Source organism: Choloepus didactylus, chromosome 19 (genome assembly GCF_015220235.1).
Source record: "Choloepus didactylus isolate mChoDid1 chromosome 19, mChoDid1.pri, whole genome shotgun sequence".
Lineage (NCBI taxonomy): Eukaryota > Metazoa > Chordata > Mammalia > Pilosa > Megalonychidae > Choloepus > Choloepus didactylus.
Window position 1 is genome coordinate 7,905,948 of NC_051325.1, and position 13,763 is coordinate 7,919,710.

General features: G+C 39.3%; 1 protein-coding gene across 1 annotated transcript; it reads right to left on the reverse strand.

Annotated features, from left to right (window-relative positions):
- Positions 1–12,069: 12,069 nt before the first annotated feature.
- Positions 12,070–13,430, reverse strand: LOC119515481 (glutamine synthetase-like). Its single transcript, XM_037811470.1, has one exon. The coding sequence runs from the start codon at positions 13,318–13,320 to the stop codon at positions 12,199–12,201; it is 1,122 nt and encodes a 373-aa protein (XP_037667398.1). The 5' UTR covers positions 13,321–13,430; the 3' UTR covers positions 12,070–12,198.
- Positions 13,431–13,763: the final 333 nt, after the last annotated feature.

A 13,763-nucleotide genomic window follows, 5' to 3' on the forward strand; every position in this document is an offset into this window, starting at 1 on the left:
TTAATTTTTGAACATTTTCATTACCATACACACAAAAGTACTAAGAATAAAAATTTAAGTGAAAAAGAACAATTAAAGTAAAAAAGAAAACTGGGTGCCTTTTCTTTTTTTGCCCTGTTTTTCTACTCAGCCATCCATTCACTGGACAAAGGAGAGTGTGATCCACATGGCTTTCCCAATCACATTGTCACCCCTCATAAGCTACATTTTTATACAATTGTCTTCAAGATTCAAGGGTTCTAGGTTGTACTTTGATAGTTTCAGGTATTTACTGCTAGCTATTCCAATTCATTAGAATGTAAAAAGGGATGTATATATTGTGTGTCACCAGAGTGACCTCTCAGCTCCTTTTGGGATCTCTCAGCCACTGAAACTTATTTCATTTCATTTCACAACCCCCTTTTGGTCAAGAAGATGTTCTCCATCCCATAATGCCAGGTCTAGATTCCAACCTGGGAGTCATATTCCACATTGCCAGGGAGATTTAGACTCCTGGGTGTCAGAGCCCATGTAGGGGGGAGGGCAGTTCTTTCACATGCCAAGTTGGCTTAGCTAGAGAGAGAGGGCCACATCTGAGCAACAAAGAGGCATTCAGGAGGAGATATTTAGGCACACTTTTAAGCAGGCCTAGCCTCTCCTTTGCAGTAACAGTCTTCCCAAGGGCAAGTCCTGTGATAGAGGGCTCAGCCCATCAAACCATCAGTCCCCAATGTCTGTGAGCACATCAGCAACCATTGAAGTGGGGAAGCCCAACACTCCTGCATTCTCCCCCAGCTCCTCAGGGGGGCTCTGTATAATTTTTTCATTTTTTAATCAACTATTAACTATATAAAAAATAAAAAAACTTACAATAAAAAACATTTTAAACAAACCTAAACAAGGGAATAAGAAAAAGACAACTAACCTAATATAACTACTTTACTTCCAACTTGTTCCTACTCTACCCTAAGAAAGTAACCTAACCTAGTAACATTTCTGTGAACTTGTTCCTACCATTCCCACCAGAAATTAACAAACCTTAGTCATTCCTGGGCATTCCCAGAACATTAAATTTACCCATGATAGCTTATCTGTTCTTATTGGGTTATTACTCCCCTTTCACTAATTGCTCTCTATCACTGGTTCCCCTACATTCTACATTATAAACCATTTATTTTACATTTTTCAATGTTAACATTGGTGGTATCATATAATATTTCTCTTTTTGTGCTTGCCTTTTTTCACTTAGCATTATGTCTTCAAGGTTCATCCATGTTGTCATATGTTTCACATCATTCCTTCTTACTGCCACATATTATTCCATTGTGTGTATATATCACATTTTATTTATCTACTCATCTGTTGAAGGACATTTGAGTTTTTTCCATCTCTTGGCAAATGTGAATAATACTGCTATGAACATTGGTATGTGTATATCTGTTTGTATCACTGCTTTCAGAACTTCTGGGTATATACCAAGAAGTGTAATTGCTGGCTCGAAGGGTAACTCTATATCTAGTTTTCTAAGAAACTACCAGACTGTCTTCCAGAGTGGCTGCACCATTATGCAGTCCCAGCAACAATGAATGAGAGTTCCAATTTTTCCACATTCTCTCCAGCATTTGTAGTTTCCTGTTTGTTTAATGGCAGCCATTCTAATTGGTGTGAGATGGTATCTCATTGTGGTTTTAATTTTCATCTCTCTAATAGCTAGTGAAGCTGAACATTTTTTTCCCCTTCAGAGAACTGCCTCTTCATATCTTTTTCCCATTTTATAATTGGGCTGTCTGTACTGTTTTCATTGAGTTGTAGGATTTCTTTATATATGCATATCAATCTTTTGTCAGATACATGTTTTCCAAAAATTTTTTCCCACTGAGTTGGCTGCCTCTTCACCTTTTTGACAGATTCCTTTAAGATACAGAAACTTCTAAGTTTGAGGAGTTCCCATTTATCTATTTTTTCTTTTCTTTCGCTGCTTGTGTTTTGCGTGTAAGGTCTAGGAAGTGACCACCTAATACAAGCCCTTGAAGATATTTCCCTACATTATCTTCTAGGAGTTTTATGGTACTGTCTTTGATCCACTTTGACTTAATTTTTGTGTAGGGTGTGAGGTAGGGGTCCTCTTTCATTCTTTTGGATATGAATATCCAATTGTCCCAGCCCCATTTGTTGAAAAGCCTGTTGTGTCCCAGTTCAGTGGCTTTGGAGGCCTTATCAAAGGTCAGTTGGCCATAGATCTGGGGATCTATTTATGAGGTTTCAATTCAATTCCATTGACCAATATGTCTGTCTTTGTGCCAGTACCATGCTGTTTTGACTGCTGTGGCTTTATAATAAGCTTCAAAGTCAGGCAGTGTAAGTCCTCCTGCTTTGTTTTTCTTTTTTAGGGTATTTTTAGCAACTGGAGGCAACTTCCCTTTCCAAATAATTTTGATAACTAGCTTTTCCAAGTCTGCAAAGTAGGTTGTTGGAACTTTGATTGGGATTGCATTGAATCTGAGATGAGTTTGGGTAGAATTGACATCTTAATGACATTTAATCTTCCTATTCATGAACATGGAATATTTTTCCATCTTCTAAGTTCCCCTTTTATTTCTTTTAGTAGAGTTATGTAGTTTTCTTTTTATAGATCTTTTACATCTTTGGTTAAGTTTATTCCTAGGTACTTGATTTTTTTTAGTTGCTATTGAAAATGGTATCTTTTCCTTGAGTGTCTCTTCACTTTGTTCATTTCTGGTGTATAGAAACATAACTGACTTACGTGCATTAATCTTGTATCCTGCTACTTTGCTAAATTTGTTTATTAGCTCTAGTAGCTGTATGATTGATTTCCCAGGGTTTTCCAGATGTAAGATCATATCTTCTGCAAATAATGACAGTTTTACTTCTTCCTTTTCAATTTGGATGCCTTTTATTTCTTTGTCTTGCCGGATTGCCCTGGCTAGCACTTCCAGCACAATGTTGAATAGCAGCGGTGACAGTGGGCATCCTTGTCTTGTTCCTGATCTTAGAGGGAAGGCTTTCAGTCTCTCACCATTGAGTACTATGCTGGCTGTGGGTTTTTCATATATGCTGTTTATCATATTGAAGAAGCTTCCTTCAATTCCTACCTTTTGACATGTTTTTATCAAAAAGGGATGTTGGATTTTGTTGAATGCTTTTTCAGCATCTATTGAGATGATCATTTGATTTTTCTCTTTTGATTTGTTAGCATGTTGTAATACATTGATTAATTTTCTTATGTTGAACCATCATTGCATGCCTGGAATGAACCCCACTTGGTCGTGGTTGTGTGATTTTTTAAATGTGTCTTTGGATTTGATTTGCAAATATTTTGTTGAGAATTTTTGCATCTATATTCATTAGGGAGATTGGCCTGTCATTTTCCTTTCTTGTAGCATCTATGCCTGGTTTTGGTATTAGATTGATGTTAGCTTCATAAAGTGTGTTAGGTAGTGTTCTGTTTTCTTCAATGTTTTGAAAGAGTTTAAGTAAGATTTGTGTCAGTTCTTTTTGGAAAGTTTGGTAGAATTCCCCTGTGAAGACATCTGGCCCTGAGCATTTATTTGTGGGACATTTTTTGATGACTGATTGGATCTCTTTGCTTGTGATTGGTTGGTTGAGGTCTTCTGTTTCTTCTCTGGCCAGTCTAGGTTGTTCATATGTTTCCAGGAAATTGTCCATTTCCTCTACATTTTCCAGTTTGTTGGCATACAGTTGTTCATAGTATCCTCTTAAAATTTTTTAAATGTCTTCAGCATTTGTGGTAATATCAGCTTTCTCAGTCATTATTTTGTTTATTTAGGTCTTCTCTCTTTGATTTTCTCAGTTTAGCAAGGGGCTTGTCATTCTTGCTGATCTTCCACAGGAACCAACTTTTGGTGTTATTTATGCTTTTTTTTGTTTTTTATGTCATTTATTTATGCTTTAATTCTTGTTATTTCTTTTCTTCTACTTGGTTTAAGATTAGTTTACTGTTCATTTTCTAGCTTCTTCAGTTTCTCCATTACTTCTGTGATTTTAGCTCTTTCTTCCTTTTTGATGTATGCCTTTAGTGCTATAAATTTCCCCCTTGTTATTGCTTTTGCTGTATCCCATATGTTTTGATGTATTGTGTACTCATTTTCATTCATCTCTATATATTTAGCAATTTCTCTTGCTATTTCTTCTTTAACCCACTGATGGTTTAGAAATGTTTTGTTTCACCTACAGGTATTTGTGAATTTTCCAAGTCTCTGATGGTTATTGACTTCTAATTGTATTCCATTGTCATCAAAGATTGTGCTTTTGAATAATTTCACTTTTTAAAAATTTATTCTGGCTTCTTTTATTTCCCAGCATATAATCTATTCTGGAGAAAGTTCTGTGAGCCTTACAGAAGAATGTGTATCTTGGTGATTTGGGATGTAATGTTCTATATATGTCTTTTAAATCAAATTCATTTATCAGATTGTTTAGGTTTTCAATTTCCTTATTGGTCTTCTGTCTGTTTGATCTATCTATAGGATAGAGTGATGTGTTGATGTCTCCCACAATTATTGTGGAAATATCAATTGCTTCCTTTAGTTTTGCCAGTGTTTGTCCCATGTATTTTGTGGCTTCTTGATTGGGTGCATAAACATTTATGATTATTTCTTCTTGTTGAATTGCCCATTTTATTAGTATATAGTGACCTTCTTTGCCTCTCATAACATCCTTGCATTTAAAGTCTATTTTAACTGAGATTAATATTGCTTTATCTGAGATTAATATTGCTTTATCTGAGATTAATGTTAATGCTCCTGCTTTCTTTTGGCTGTAGCTTGCATGAAATATTTTTTCCATCCATTCACTTTCAATTGCTTTGTGTCCCTGTGTCTAAGATGAGTCTCTTGTATGCATGATATTGATAGTTCATATTTTTTTATCTATTCTGCCAATCTATATCTTTTAATTGGGGAGTTTAATCCATTTACATTCAACATGATTACTGTGAAGGCATTTTTTGAATCAGCCTTCTTATCCTTTGGTTTATGTTTGTCAGATGTATTTTCCCCCCTCTATCTCTTAATGTTCTTTAATGTACCCATACTGAATGTCTTTAGTACTGAACCTTTCTCCATATCGCTCTGTGCTTTCTTTGTTTCTCTGTCAGTAGGGCTCTCTTTAGTATCTCAAGTAGCACAGGTTTCTTGTTAGCATAATATCTCAGCATTTGTTTTTCTGTGAAAAATTTAAGGTCTCCCTTAAATTTGAAGGAGAGCTTTGCTGGATAAAGAATTCTTAGTTGGCAATTTTTCTCTCTCAGAATTTTAAATATGTCATGCCCCTGCCTTCTTTCCTTCATCATGTCTGCTGAGAGTTACTACTTAGTTTTATGTTGTTTCCTTTGTAATTGGTGAATTGCTTTTCTCTTGCTGCTTTCAGAACTTGCCCCTTCTCTTCAGTATTTGAGAATCTGATCAGGATATGTCTTGGAGTGGGTTTATTTGGATTTATTCTATTTGGAGTTCACTTGGCATTTATGATTTGTGTATTTATAGTGTTTAGAAGGTTTGGGAAATTTTCCCCAACAATTTCTTTGAATACTCTTCCTAGACCTTTACCCTTTTCTTTCCCTTCTGGAACACCACTAAGTCTTATATGTGGACTTTTTTTATATTATCTATCATATCTCTGATGTCCATTTCAAAAATTATTTTTGATTTTTTCCCCATTCTTTCTTTTGTTCTTTCAGTTTACATTCTGTCTTCCTTGAGATTTCTGATTTGCTATTCAGCTTCCTCTATTCTTGTACTATGAGAACTCAGAATATTTTTAATTTGGTTGACAGTTTCTTTTATTTCCATAAGCTCATCTTTTTTTTATACTCTTGCAATTTCTTCTTTATCCTCTTCTAGGGTCTTCTTCATGTCCTTTATATCCTCTGCCATGCTTTTGTTTTTTGTCTTTAGTACTTCAATTAATTGCTCCAAGTATTGTGTCTCTCTGATCTTTTCTTTTGGGTGTTTGGATTTGGGTTATCCATATCATCTCTTTTTATCATATGTTGTAAAATTTTCTGTTGTTTTTGGCCTCTTGGCATTTGCTTAACTTGACAGAGCTCTTTTAGCATATGCAGGATTTGTCAGATATACAGCTTGGTGATGTACACTTTCTCTAAGTAACCAGCATGTGGCATCCGCAAGCCACCTATTCCCCCAAGCCAGTTCTCCCCAACTTTGTCTTTGTGGTGAGTTGGGGTCTGAATCTTGTCAGGGTCCAATTGGTGCATCAAGTTTGCATGTGTAGTTGATGCTGCATACCCTGAATATGGGGCATGTGTCTGAGCAGTTAGGGAGGGAGGGTGGCTTTAATAGTCAAACCACCCAGGTGTTCCTGGAGATTTAAAGCTGTTGCAAAGTCTAAACCTTCAGTTCAGTCTTGCCAAAGTTTTTCTCTCCTGCTGATCCAGAAGTCCTTGGTATTGGCATACAGTCCCTAGAAATTCTGATTAGGTCTCTTTTCAAGCCATGCTCTCCTAGGTCCTCTGCTGGGGGAAGGTGGCTATGTCACAAGTTAGTGCCATCCCCCAATGGAAGTTCTGGGCCACAGGGCTATGTAGGGGTGTCCCAGCCTGCTGAAATGATGGCTGTATGTGGCATGTTAATTTCCCCTTTTTTGCACAGCTCTGCCTTCCATGCTCCAGGACAATTAGCTGTGGGTGCACAAAAGGCTATTGTCCATGCCAGATACTGGGGCATCTGTGTGTGTTGCTGGAAACACTTCCCATCACACTTGGTTTTTTGGGCTGTGACACTGGTGCCAGGCAGGAGCATTCTCAGCCTGCTGGGATGATGGCTGTAAGGGGCATGGTTATTTTCACCTTTTGGCTAACCTCTGCCTTCCTTGCTGTGAGACAATTAGCAGCATGTGCATGAAAGGCTATATTCCATGTCAGATATTTAGGCACTCCCACAGGTTATGGAGATGCTGTTCCTGCCATGCTTCACTGTGAGGTTCTCGCTGCCATATCGCCAGCTGTTTTTGGGTTTTTAAAACTAGCCAAAACACCAATCCACAGATTCCCAGACTGCAGCATCACTGCTGGCTATTCAGCGGGCTTACTCATTTCAGAACACAGACTCCCAGTTTCACCAAGTTCATGGTCCCTGTGGATCCAGCAGAACTTGTCCAGCTGGTGCATTGCTGGAATTGGCACTCTGGGTCACTTTCTGTCTTTTTTGTCCTGTCTCCTGACTGCCATCTTCTGGAAGCCCTCAACCTATATCTTTTGTTTGGGGAGTTTAATTTGTTCACATTGAATATTATTAATGTGAAGGCATTTCTTGAATCAGGCATACTATCCTGTGTTTTATGTTTGTCAGATATACTTTTCCCCCCTCTCTCTTAATTTCTTTTAATGTACCCTTACTAAATCTCTTTAGTTCTGAACCTTTCTCCATACTTTGCTCTCCTTTCTTTGTTTCTCTGATAGTATGGCTCCCTTTAATATCTCAAGGAGGGCAAATTCTCTCAGAATTTCTCTGTCTGTGAAAAATTCACACTCTCCCTCAAATTTGAAGGAGAGCTTTGTTGGATAAAGAATTCTTGGCTGGCAATTTTTCTCTCTCAGAATTTTAAATATGTCATACCATTGCCTTCTCACCTCCATGGTGGCCACTGAGTAGTCCCTGCTTAGTCTTATGCTGTTTCCCTTATATGTGGTGAATTTCTTCTCTAGTCCTGCTTTCAGAACTTGCTCCTTCTCTTCTGCATTTGACAATCTGATCAGAATATATCTCTGAGTGGGTTTATTTGTATTTATTCTCTTTGGAGTTCATTGCGCATCTATGATTTGTGTATTTATGTTGTTTAGAAGTTTGCAGAAATTTTCCCCAACAATTTCTTTGAATACTCTTCCTAGACCCTTATTCTTCTCTTCCCCTTCTGGAGCAGCAATGATTTTCATATTTGTGTGCTCTGTGTTGTCCATCATATCCCTGAAGTCCATTTTGATTTTTTCAAAATTTTCCCCATTCTTTCCTTTGTACTTTCAATGTCCATTCTGTGTTCTTATTCATAGGAATTGTATATGTGAATTATATTGTTTGTTCAAAGATGTGTGCAGCTTGCTCTCATATGTTCAGAAGACAGAGCAATAGATGATGGATGATAGGGAGGGAGGGAGGGAAAGAAAGAAATGGTTGTGTGACAGGATGTTAAAATTTGTGGATCAGGGTATCAGGGGAAGGGGGTCAGGGTATGCCGGAGTTCTTTGTATAGGTTTTGTATTGTTTTTGCAACTGTTCCTGTAAGTTTGAATTTATTTCAAAGTAAAATTAAAAAAAAATGTCCATTCTGGCCTTTTCCAGCTCACTGATTCTCTGATCAGCTTTCTCTAATCTAGTACTGTGGGTATCCAGAATCTTTTTAATTTGTCAACTGTTTCTTTTATTTCCATAAGATCATCTTTTTTTAATTTCCTCTTGCAAATTCTTCTTTATGCTCTTTGAGGGTCTTCTTCATGTCCTGTATATCCTGTGCCATGATCTCATTATTTTTCATTAGTTCTTTCATTAATTGCTCCAAGTACTGTGTCTCCTGCAATCTTTTGAGTTGGGTGTTTGGGTTTGGGTTCTCCATATCTTCTTGTTTGTTCATGTGCTTTAATATTTTCTGTTGTTTTTGGCCTCTTGTCAGTTGCTTATCTTGATAGGGTTCTTTTAGGATATGCAGGCTTATTTATACAATTATCTCTAATTTGTTAGAGCTACAGCTTGGTGAAAAGCACTTTCTCTGAGTTACCAGCAGATGGTGCCTGTGAGCCCCCTATTACTCTCACACCAGGTCTCCAAAATTAAAAGCCAGAGAAGACCCAGAATTTGGAACAACTAATGAAGGAAGTATGTACACATCTCCAAAATAACTATAATGGATTTGTTAATGACATAAAATATATCAAGAAGACACTAGAAGAGCATAAAGAAGATGTTGAAAGAGTAAATAGAGAAATAGCAGATCTTATGGAAATGAAATATACTGTAGATCAAATTAAAAAATATACTAGAGATACACAACAGCAGATTTGAAGAGGCAGAAGAAAGAATAAGTGAACTAGAATAGGGAGCAATTGAATGCAAATGCACACACACACACAAAAACAAATGGTGAAAAAGATGGAAAAATTTGAATTGGATCTCAGGGAAAAGATGGACAACATGAAGTACACAAATATAAGGATCATTGGTGCCCCAGAAGGAGAAGAGTAAAGGGCCAGGAAGAGTATTTGAGGAGATAATTGGGGAAAACATCCCAATCCTTATAAAAGACGTAAATATGCAAATCAAAGAATCTCACCAAGCTCAAAATAAAATAAATCCAAATAGACCCACTCAAAGACACACACTAATCAGATTGTCAAATGCTGAAGAGGAGAATGTCCTAAAAGCAGCAAGAGTAATTCACCACATACAAGGGAAGCCACATAAGGCTAAGTACTGACTACTCAATGGGCACTATGTAGGTGAGAAGGCAGTGGTATGACATACTCAAGATTCCGAAGGAGAACAATTGCCAGCCAAGAATTTTTTATCTAGCAAAGCTGTCCTTCAGAAGTGAGGGAGAGCTTAAAGTTTACAAAGACAAATGCTGAAATAATTTGCTAACAATACCTAGCCTGCAAGAAATACTAAAGGGAGTTCTGTTGGCTGAAAATAAAAAGAGAAAAGAGAGGTCTGGAGAAGGGTGCATATTTGAAGTGTATCAGTAAGGGCAACTTAAATTAGGATAAAGAGAGAGAGGGAAAAATAGAACTGACAAAAAAGAGGATAATATGGTTGGTTCAAGTACTACTTTTACAGTAATAACTTTGAATGTGAACAGACTAACTTCCCAATTAAAAGATACAGACGAGCAGAATGGATTACAAAGTATGATCCTTCTATATGCTATTCACAAGAGACTCATCTTAGACCCAAGGATACAGATAGATTGAAAGTGAAAGGATGGAAACAATATTTCACACAAACTGTAACCAGAAGAAAGCAGGGGTAGCTATACTAATATAAGACAAAATAGAATTAAAATGCAAAGATTTCCTAAGAGACAAGGAAGGGCACTGTATATTAATAAAAGGACAATTCACCAATAAGAAATAACAATAATAAAGTTTTATGCACCCAATCAAGGAGCTCCAGCGTTCATGAGGCAGACATTGGCAAAAATGAAGGGAGAAATAATAGTGGGAGACTTCAATACACAACTTGGTTCTATAGATAGAACAACCAGACAGAGGATCAATAAAGAAATAGAGAACCTAAACACTGTGATAAATGAATTAGACCTAACAGACATATGCAGATCATTGCATCTCAAAACACCAGGATATACATTCTTCTCTAATATTCATGAAATGTTCTCCAGGATAGATCATATGCTGGGACACAAAACAGGTTTCAATGAATTGAAAAAGATTGAAATTATTCAAAGCACTTTCTTTGAATAATTTTTGGGGAAGATATGCCCTTTAGGGAATCATCTGCCCCACTGGAGTCACTGTTTTGTCTCTCAGACCTATCTGAGCTCTGCCTTTACCTGATTACAGCTGCGAATTTAAAATATATGAGGCTTTGTATAATGAGCTACTTAGAATAGTTTTTAAAAAGAAGAAAAGCTAAAAAAAAAGACAAGGGAAAAAAGCAAGGAAAAAGAAAACTTAGAGCCTTTTCCCAGCCTCTGTTTCACCAGCCAGAGTTGGTATCCAGCTCTGTGCGCCCCCCTTCTTGGGTCACAGCCCCTTTCCAGCATTCTGAGATTGGCCAACTGCACTTCAATCTTTTTTTTTTTTTAATTAAATTCAGTTTTATTGAAATACATTCACACACCATACAATCATCCATGATATACAATCCACTGTCCACAGTATGATAACAGTTATGCGTTCATCACCACAGTCTATCTCTGAACATTTTCCTTACATCAGAAAGAACCAGAACAAGAATAAAAAATAAAAGTGAAAAAAAAAACACCCAAATCATCCCCCCATCCCACCCCATTTGTCCTTTAGTTTTTTTTTTTTTTTTTTTGCTTTAAAAATTTTTAATATATCAAAAGGCCTGCTTTAGTAACATGCTACTCCCACCAGAAAATAACCCCAGTACCCCTTTGTCGGGAACATAAAGCTTAAGTTGACCAGCCAACTCATATTGCTGAACCCCTGTGTGCACAAGTACGTGTGTGTCTTCCAAACCAGAGCCACCAGGCTCACGTGACTCCCACTGCTAGTAACCTGCATCTACCTGTTACCGGACCAATTCCCACTCCCTTTGGAAGGGTGGGCAGGGCACACTGAAGCTCCCCAAGTGGTAAGGAGGGAATAATGGCCTCAAGTAGCCAACTTTTCAAGCAATGCCTCTTCCACCCGGACTCAAAAGGAGATCCTTATTTCTAACCAGACAAATTTGCCTTCCAGTGATTAGAATGGTTTTCTCCTTTAGAAAAACACATATATCCACACACCCATATATATAATTTTTTTGTTTTTACATTTAAATATAAAAATACTACTCTGCTTTGTGTTATAAATGGAGGACCAAGCAATAGGAACTTTGTCTTCTTCTTATGGTAGGACTATCCATCAGTTAACACTCTTCAGGTTAGGGCATTTAGCCTCAAGCAAGGGAAGCACAACAGCAAGAGATCAAGGGCATTTTCCTCCTAATCTCCGTAACCTTTCCTTCTCTAACTCCCACTTCAAAAGGAAAGTTGGTTATAATCCTTTTTAAAAAATGTAACTTCCCACCAAAAGTGGGAAGGGTAAATTCTCAGCTATCTACGCAGTAAGTCAGCCCCCGCTCACCTTAGCTAACCTCACAGAAAAAGTCCTGCTCTCCTTTCACAAACACAGATGTTCCCTGTCCAGACTGGACTATGCCTAGTGGACAAACACACCTGATTAAATGGAACCAGTGGTTATGTTGCCCCTCCCGCCCCTCCTCACTAATGCACTACTTCCTCAGTCTTCCAAAGCTTCTGTAATAGGATAAGAAGGGGGATGGGGTGGGTGTGAAGAGATTAAGAACTTGACTCCTCTACCCTGACCCAAAAAAGCAAGAGTTATTAACTGGGCACAAGGGAAAAAAAAGACCTTGATATTCTGCCCTTTGAGTTACAGTTAGTAGGACAATTGGGAGACAGGAAAAGTGGGAGTGGGGTGAAGAACTGGGAGGGGTTTGATGGCTGGAGGTCTAAGTCCACTTAGTTCTTGTACTGGAAGGGCTCGTCGCCAGTCTCGTTGAGCAGACACGTGCGTATGAGGGCTTCTGTCACCCCAAAGGGGTCACAGTTGGCAGAGGGGCGGCGGTCTTCAAAGTAGCCCTTCTTCTCCTGGCCAACCATCCGGGGAATGCGGATGCTGGCACCACGGTTGGCTACACCAGCAGAGAAATCATTGATGTTGGAGGTTTCGTTGAATCCAGTTAGGCGCCGGGCATTGTCAAGGCCCCCCTTGGGATCGTAGGCATGGATGTGGTACTGGCGCCGCTTGCTTAGTTTCTCGATGGACTCCTCAATGTACTTCAGACCATTCTCTTCTCGCATGGCCTTGGTGCTGAAGTTGGTATGGCAGCCGGCACCGTTCCAGTTTCCAGGAATGGGCTTAGGATCGAAGGTCGCTATCACGCCAAAGTCTTCACATACACGATGCAAGATGAAACGGGCCACCCAGAGATGATCTCCCATGTCGATGCCTTCACAGGGTCCTATCTGGAATCCCCACTGGGCAGGCATGGCCTCAGCATTCGTTCCCGCGATCTTGATGCCGGCGTACAAGCAGGCCCGGTAGTGGGCCTCCACGATGTCTCTGCCATAGGCTCTGTCTGCTCCCACTCCACAGTAATACGGGCCTTGGGGCCCAGGGAAGCCGTTGGAAGGCCAGCCAAAGGGGTGTCCATCTGTCCCCATCAGGGTATATTCCTGCTCCATTCCAAACCATGGGTGATGGTTGCTCACCATGTCCATTATCCGTTTACAGGAGTGCCTTAAATTGGTCTCTGCAGGCTTTCGGTTGTACTTGAAGACTTCACAGAACACCAGCTTGTTGGGGTCCTTGCGGAAAGGGTCCCGAAACATGGCAACAGGGGTGAGATACATGTCACTGTTGGAGCCTTCAGACTGAAAAGTACTAGAGCCATCAAAATTCCACTCAGGCAGCTCTTCTACACACTTGGGTTCACTGTCCAGGGTGCGGGTCTTACAGCGCAGTCCTTCTCCAGTGCCATCAATCCAGATATACATGGCCTGGACTTTCTCGCCCTGGGGCAGAGCCATGTATACCTGCTTGACGCCTTTGTTCAAGTGGGAACTTGCTGAGGTGGCCATGGTGGAAGGTGTTCTGTGCAGCAAGCAGGACAGAGGGCGGGAAGGCCGCGAGAGCGAAGTGAGAGGAGGCACGGTGTGCAGGTCAGACGCCCAAGTCTTCTCTCATTCTCGGCTCTCTGTCCTTTAGTTTTCATCCCCATTCCTCCACCCATCCATACACTAGATAAAGGGGGTGTGATCCACAAGGTCTTCACAATCACACTGTCACCCTTTGTAATCTACATTATTATATAATTGTCTTCAGGAGTCCAGACTGCTGGGTTGGAGTTTGGTAGTTTCAGGTATTTACTTCTACCTATTCCAATACATTAAAGCCTAAGAGGTGTTATCTATATAGTGCATAAGAATGTCCACCAGAGTGACCTCTCGACTCCATTTGGAATCTCTCAGCCACTGAAACTATTTCGTCTCATTTTGCATCCCCCTTTTGGTCAAGAAGATAC